Here is a 6,665-nt window from a genome sequence, read left to right as displayed (position 1 = left end):
CCCAGAGGCTTCTTTTCGCATTTGCTAGGAGCCCGCGAGGGGTGGGGCCTCGCTATGCAAATCTAAGCTGCTGATCGATGACGCGCCATCACCCCACGCGCCGCTTCGCGAGCCGATTGGCCACGAAGAGCCTGGTCCCATTGACAACAAACAAGGGGGCGCGCGGCCTGTGGGCGGGGCCGCAGGGGGCGCGGGTTGGGGCGGGGGAATCCCGCCCCGCCCCTCCCGCGCGGCGCAAACATGGCGGCGGCTGGCACCGGCCGGTGAGGCGGTACCGGGAGGAGGCTGTCGGGTGTCATGGGCGGTGGCGGCGGCACCGCCCCCGCGTCTCCCTGAGCTGGACGGTTCGGGGGGCCTCCGTGCCGAGCCGGGCGATGGACGAGAGCGGAGAGCTGGGCGGTCTGGAGACCATGGAGACGCTCACAGAGCTGGGCGACGAGCTGACCCTGGGGGACATCGACGGTGAGTGGTGGGTGGGTGGGTGGGTGGGAGTGCGGGGGCGCGCGGGGAGGAAGGGGTTACGGCAGCGCGCGGGTGCGCGTGCGCCCACCCCCCGCGGCCCTGGCTAGCGCGGGAAGAATCAGCACGCGCGGTCCGCCCGGCGGAACCCATCCCTTTGGAGCGCTCCGGGTTTGGGCCCCCGCCCGGCTCTCGGTTCTGCGGCGCCGCGTGTCCGGAAGCAGAGTGGGGGTCGTGGGGCCCGAGCGCGGAGGCGGGGGCGTCGCAAGTGTCCCGAGGGAGAGGCCTGAGGAGAGCGGACGGCCGCCGCCTCCCTCGCGCGCCTACACGCGCCGCCCGGGTCCCGCTCTTCCGTCGCTTGAGCTCCGCATCACACCTGTCACTCCCCGCCCGTCTGCGGGGGCGGCTGTGGGATCCCCGAAACCGAGTCCCCAGGTTCTCTGCTCTCATCTCTGGTCTTCCCAGCGTTGACCCGCGGCCAGGTCTCCTGGCGCTCAGGGAAACTTTGGGCAGGGAGCGGCTGCAGAAGCAAGTTGCTGATGAAGCGAGCGGTGGCGGCGGCGTGTGGGCGCTTCTCCCCGGGATGGAGACCCGGGCGCTCCTGCTGTCGCGCTGCAAAGGGAATTGAACAGCGAGAATTTTGAGTTGTGGCCCTTCGGGGGACAGGCTGGGGAGCGGGTAGCCTTTGTTCAGGCGACCTTTATAGCGAAGTGGAAGAGCTGGTAGGAGCCCAGGGAATTTTCCCTTGCACTGTTCTCATTTTTACGACCATGGGAACCCAAAGTTTGGAGAGGGTCAGCTACTTGCCCAAGGTCAAACAGCTGGTTTCAGAGCCCATTTCCTGGGCTAGTGTTTGTGTCACTGTATCAGGCTTTCACCTGACCCTTCGGGGTGAGGAGTCCAATGAACAGGTTAATAACCATAATAGTAACTCTCAGGAGTTGGGCTCTTTTGATGTTCTAGTCCCCAGACTCTTTGTACTGTTTCACTTACTCCTCACTACAGTCCCATGGGAGACTGAGGCCAGATGTTTGCTTGTCTAAGGTCACTCACCTTAGATTGCCCAGAACCCGTGCTCTTAACCACTAACTCAAGTGCATTGTGCTCTTGAGTTTATAAAGTACAGTCATGTCCAGAATTTCATTACGGTCTTGCAGGCAGAAACGGCGGCTCCATCCCCATTGTACAGATGAAGACACTGAGGCAGCAGAAGATTCTCTTCCAGGGGAAGAGATCAGTGGCAGCAGCTAATTGAAAAGGATTTGCTTCTGTGACATTTAACCCCTTGGCTTGTCCTTGACTTCTGTTTCTGGTCTTCCTGGCAATGAGCTAAGACCCTTAATTGAAGCACCAGGTCTAACCACAGATTTTTCCACTACGTGCTCCTAGGTAAAGAGATGTGTTAACAAATGGAGAAGAGAGGTTCTTGAAACTCAACAAGAGTAGCTAACAAATTTGAGCATTTATGTGGCAGGCACCGTGTTAAGCGCTCCTACACATTAATGTTCTCAATCCTTAACAGTTTCATCAGGTAGATAACATCTGTTATACTGCTCTCATCACCTTTGAGATCCTGAAACAGAGGTTCAACATGGTTCATTAACTTACCCAAGGTTACCTAGCCAGTAAGAAGTACATCTAACTAAGGCTGCCCATCAGCAAGCTCCCATGAAGAAAGTCCTGTGCATTTTGCCTTCTCATTCCATAACTGATTCTTGCTTATCTTAATTTGTAATGTGTTAAATTTCCTAGTGGTTAAGTATTAGCCTTTCCCCTGTAGATTTCTGAGTAAAATATATATTCTGGAAACGACCACAGTGGTTTAATGGATTCACAGGTCCCCATACCAGATTGGGGAAAAAATGACTGACTCCCTGTCTTATAATGGTCAGCAAGCATTCAAGTGCCAGCTCTGGTCTCTGAGCTGTAGGGAACATGAAAGATAGGAAAGAGAATTTTATGGCCTCATGGAACTTAAGATGAATAACAATAAAACTGTAATGCTGAGTACAGAATGGCTTACAGTAAGTGAAAATCAACATTGAAGGAGCTTGGTAAAGACTGCCACACCAGGAAGACGACTCCAAGGAGGTAGCCTTTCATCGGGGTCTTGGAGCGCAAGAAGGGTTGGGTGGGCTGAAGGCCAGTGATCTAAAACAGCTACAAATATCCTTGTATTCTTACACATCCATTCCCCAGAATGTCAGCTCCATGAGGGCCTGGTCGTTCTGTTTCCTCCGGCTATGTTTCTTGCACTTAGAACTAAGTATTTGTGGAATGCCTGAATGAGTTTAGTGACCTTGGGCTAGGGAGGATTCTAAGCTGTACTAGACACATCCCCTGGGGTTGGGTTGGATCAGTTGCTTGTAGGAGCCAGTCAGATAGGGAAGAGACTGGATATGAATACATACACTTAACTCTGTCTGTGTGTGTGGTGGGGGGGTTGTTGGTATTTGCAACCTGGAGCTCTCATGCCTATCTCCAGGAAGTCCAGGAGGGCAAGAGTGCTTCACTGGGCAACATCATTCTTGCTGTAATCCATGAGGACCCTTCAAGGATGTGAGCCCAAGGAGGCCACATGCATTCATTTATTCAGCACATCTCTTTGGTGGCTTCTCAGTACCCCTGTGATGGACAGAGTGCCAAGGGTCGCTTTGAACAAGACATACTCGATCTCTTCTCTCTCAGGGAACTTAAATTCTTGAGGGAGGAAACAAGCTGAGCAAATAACTGAAATGAACACTTCTGGCAGGACACATGAAAATAAAATAGGGGCGCCTGTGTGGCTCGGTGGGTTAAAGCCTCTGCCTTCAGCTCAGGTCATGGTCCTGGGGTCCTAGGATCCAGCCCCACATCGGACTCTGCTCTGCGAGGAGCCTGCTTCCCCCTCTCTCTCTGCCTGCCTACTTGTGATCTGTGTCTGTCAAGTAAATAAATAAAATCTTAAAAAAAAAAAATAGGGATGTCTGGGTGGCTCAGTTGGTTAAGTGTCTGCTTTCAGCTCAGGTCATGATCCCAAAGTCCTGGGATCGAGTCCTGCATCAGGCTTCCTGCTCAGCAGGGAGTCTGCTTCTTGCTCTGCCTGCTGCTCTCTCTTTCTCTCACTTTGATAAATAAATAAAAAAGTAAATAAACAAACAAACCCATGTTATAGAGAATAACCAGGGCAGACTAATTTAGACGGGGTAGGCAAGGGAGGCCTCTTGGAGAGATCTGTCCTCTCTTTTTTAAGGGATGCCCAAGTTGGTATTTTTATGTGATATATCCACATTTTTAAATGTTGGCTTAAAGTGGGTTTTGTTTGTTTTTTAAAGGAAACATACTGTAGGACCAACAAAGAAATCTGTTGTGTTACTTGATCTCCAGGGCCTTGTTTCATTGCAGGATGCTCTGTTGTCCCAGGTCCCAGGCCCCTGATGATAGATTATCTAGAGCACTTTCTTTGATGGCAGATAGCTGTGTTATGGGAAAGTGCCAAATGTATTGTGATAAAACAGGTCTTCTGGAAACGCAAAAAGGTGAGATATTTTTCCACTGGGATCAGGAAAGGCACAGTGATGGAGGTGTTCTTCTCATGAGGCCCAGAAGGGTGGGTGGCAACATCAGCAAGACAAGCACATGGCAGAGAAGGATCAAGCTGCCTTGGAGATAAAGGGTTACTGGTGAGTTCTTGGACTCTATGGTGTGTGTAAGGAAAAGGTAGAAGATAAGTTCTGAAAGGTGAGTTGGAGCCAAACCGGACAGTCTTCATACCTGATGCATATGTATTGTGGAATGTGGAGAGAGAATTGCTGAGTGAGTAGGGTGATGACCCATTAAACGCAGATTTTAGGAAAATTTAAGTGTGGTGATGGGCAAAGAAGATTGGAGTCAGGGAGACCAGTTAGGGGGAGCTGCAGGCATCCGGGTATGAAATGATAAAGAGGGCGATGGGGTTGGGATAGGAAGTGGCCATTATGCAAGTTGTTGGACATAACAGGATGGGGCTTCAGCAAAGACCTCATCCTGAAGGCAGAGCAGAGGTGGAGTTCTAAGATCCCATCCCAGCTTCCATCCTGGGGGCATTGGGCAAGTTCAGAAGCCAGCAGGAAGAGCTAGTTTGGGGAGATGATAAACATTTGCCTTAACTGGGCAGAAATTGAGGTGCTGGTGGCTGGGAAATCCACTAGGAGATCAGAGGCCAGTACTCAGGAGAAGGTCAAACTGGAGATAGAGATTGAGGAGTAGTCACTGGAGTTGAGGCTGGAGGTGAGAGAAGGTAGAACTGGGAGGTCCAGTCAGGTGAGGAAAGTGTAATAAAAACTAAGGGAAGGAGAGCTTTTCAGGGAGTGGTTAGTGGATGATGGGGGTAGTGGTGCAGAGGACATCAGGGATGACAAGTTCACGAAAGAAGTCATGGGATTTGGCAATTAGAAGGTCGACATTTGACAGAGCCGTCAGATGAAGGGGTCCAAGTCTAGATAAGCCAGAAAGAAGTCAGGAGTGCGTGGGTGATGGCAATTAGAGACAGCTGTTTCCTTTGGAGGAGGTCGAAGAAACTTTTCAGTGAGCTCATTTATTTTCTGTCTTTGTGGATTTGCCCTGTTCTGAACACTTCGCCCAAATGGAATCCTACAACGAGTGGCTTCCTTCACTTGGCCTGATGGTGAGGTTCATCTGTGTTGCAGCACCGTGTTGCCTCGTGTGGAGACATCATGTTTCATGTATCTATCAGTCAGTTGATGGACATCTGGGCTATTTCCACTTTTCGGCTGTTACAGATGAAGCAGCTAGGAACATTTGTGTGCAAGCTTTAGTTTGGGTGGAGGTTTTAATTTCTCTTGGGTTTGTATTTTTCCCTGGGCTTATAATAGCACTAGTTACTCACTTGCTTACTTTCCATGTCCTGGCAGTTAATTCAGCCCTAATTCTTGGAACAGAAACTCTCAGTGGGGTGTTAGTTGCTTTTATCCCCCTTGTCACCGTCTCTTCTGAAGCCCTCCTTCTTTTTTGCCCCATCTGATGTTTGTCTAGCTCTACCATCCCACATTTATCATGGGATTACTTTAGCCATTACCCTGGGGGGTGATATTGAAGCCCCCGTTCCCTAGTTGTTGTTTTTTTTACTCCCTAGTTTTGATGGAGCTCATCCTCTGGTAGCTTCCTGGGAAAGGGTACATTAGAGGTAAATTTACGGTGAGGGGGCCTTGTGTGTCTTAAAATATCTTTATTCTAACCTCACGCCAATTTGATAGTTTGGGCGAGTTTAGGATTTCAGCTTGCACCTAGTTTTATATTAGAAGTTTGAAGGCCTTGCCTAATTGTCGTCTGGCCTCTGGTAGTTGAGAACTTGGACACCATTTGCTTCCTGATCCTTTTGTGCCACCTGTTTTCACTTCTGGAAGGTTGTAGGATCTTTATCCTTGGTGTTCTGAGTTCCTTGGTGACATACACTGATGGGACTGAACTGTCAGTCACTGTACCTACTTGGGGGGCTCTGGAGGGCTCACTGCGCCAGACACCTGCCTTCATACAGACCTCCTCCCCACTCCGAGCCTGCTGAGGAACTTCCAATTCCTGAGCCTTTGGGTAGCACCGCCTTGTCCTCTGCGGTCTCTCCCTGCAGTCCGTGCTGTCTCTGGCAGAGACCGGGACACTACCTAGCACGGAACAGGTGCTCTGTAAAGGTGTGTCTCACGAAGGCTGGCCCTTCAAACTCAGGGTGTTGTGTGGGCCCCCAGCTAGGTGTCCCCATCAATGGGGAGTTTGGAGTGGCTGACCTGATGAGCCAGGCTGGCGTGTGGGGAGGGTGTGGCCAAGGCAGTCCTGGGAGGCTGAGGTGCCGGGAGGGGTGGAAACCGACTACACATTTCTCCAGTGAGTCATGGTTGGGGAAACTGCTCAGTGAGGTGAAGTACAGATCTGCTTTTTACCCATGTGCAGATCTTTTTCAGGACATACACTTTGTTTTGACACTTGACTATATATCACTGTTGCTCATGTTTGGGTTGAAAGAGCTACTGTTGCTCACAGCTTGCTTTCTACTTGATTTTCACTCCTGATCTCATCTAGTCCATTTCTTGGGACATAAAAGTTTTTTGGGATTGCTCAGACCACTGAACCAATCTCCTTGGGTTTCTCCTCCCTGGATCTCTTCGACTGTGCCCTTGACAAACACTGTTCTGCATTCACACCCAGGCCTTGGACCTGTTATTGAAGAGTCTTTT

General features: G+C 50.7%; 1 protein-coding gene across 1 annotated transcript in view; it reads left to right on the top strand.

Annotated features, from left to right (window-relative positions):
* Nucleotides 1-239: 239 nt before the first annotated feature.
* Nucleotides 240-6,665, top strand: part of LOC111157453 (sterol regulatory element binding transcription factor 2) — a 56,785-nt gene continuing 50,359 nt past the window's right edge. The window contains 1 exon segment of the mRNA XM_022518863.1: nt 240-462. Coding sequence (XP_022374571.1) covers nt 375-462 — 88 coding nt within the window. The 5' untranslated portion in view covers nt 240-374.

The sequence above is a fragment of the Enhydra lutris genome, unplaced genomic scaffold (assembly GCF_002288905.1).
Source record: "Enhydra lutris kenyoni isolate GAN:26980312 unplaced genomic scaffold, ASM228890v2 scaffoldscaffold55, whole genome shotgun sequence".
NCBI lineage: Eukaryota > Metazoa > Chordata > Mammalia > Carnivora > Mustelidae > Enhydra > Enhydra lutris.
This window is presented reverse-complemented; position numbering and strand designations above follow the sequence as displayed.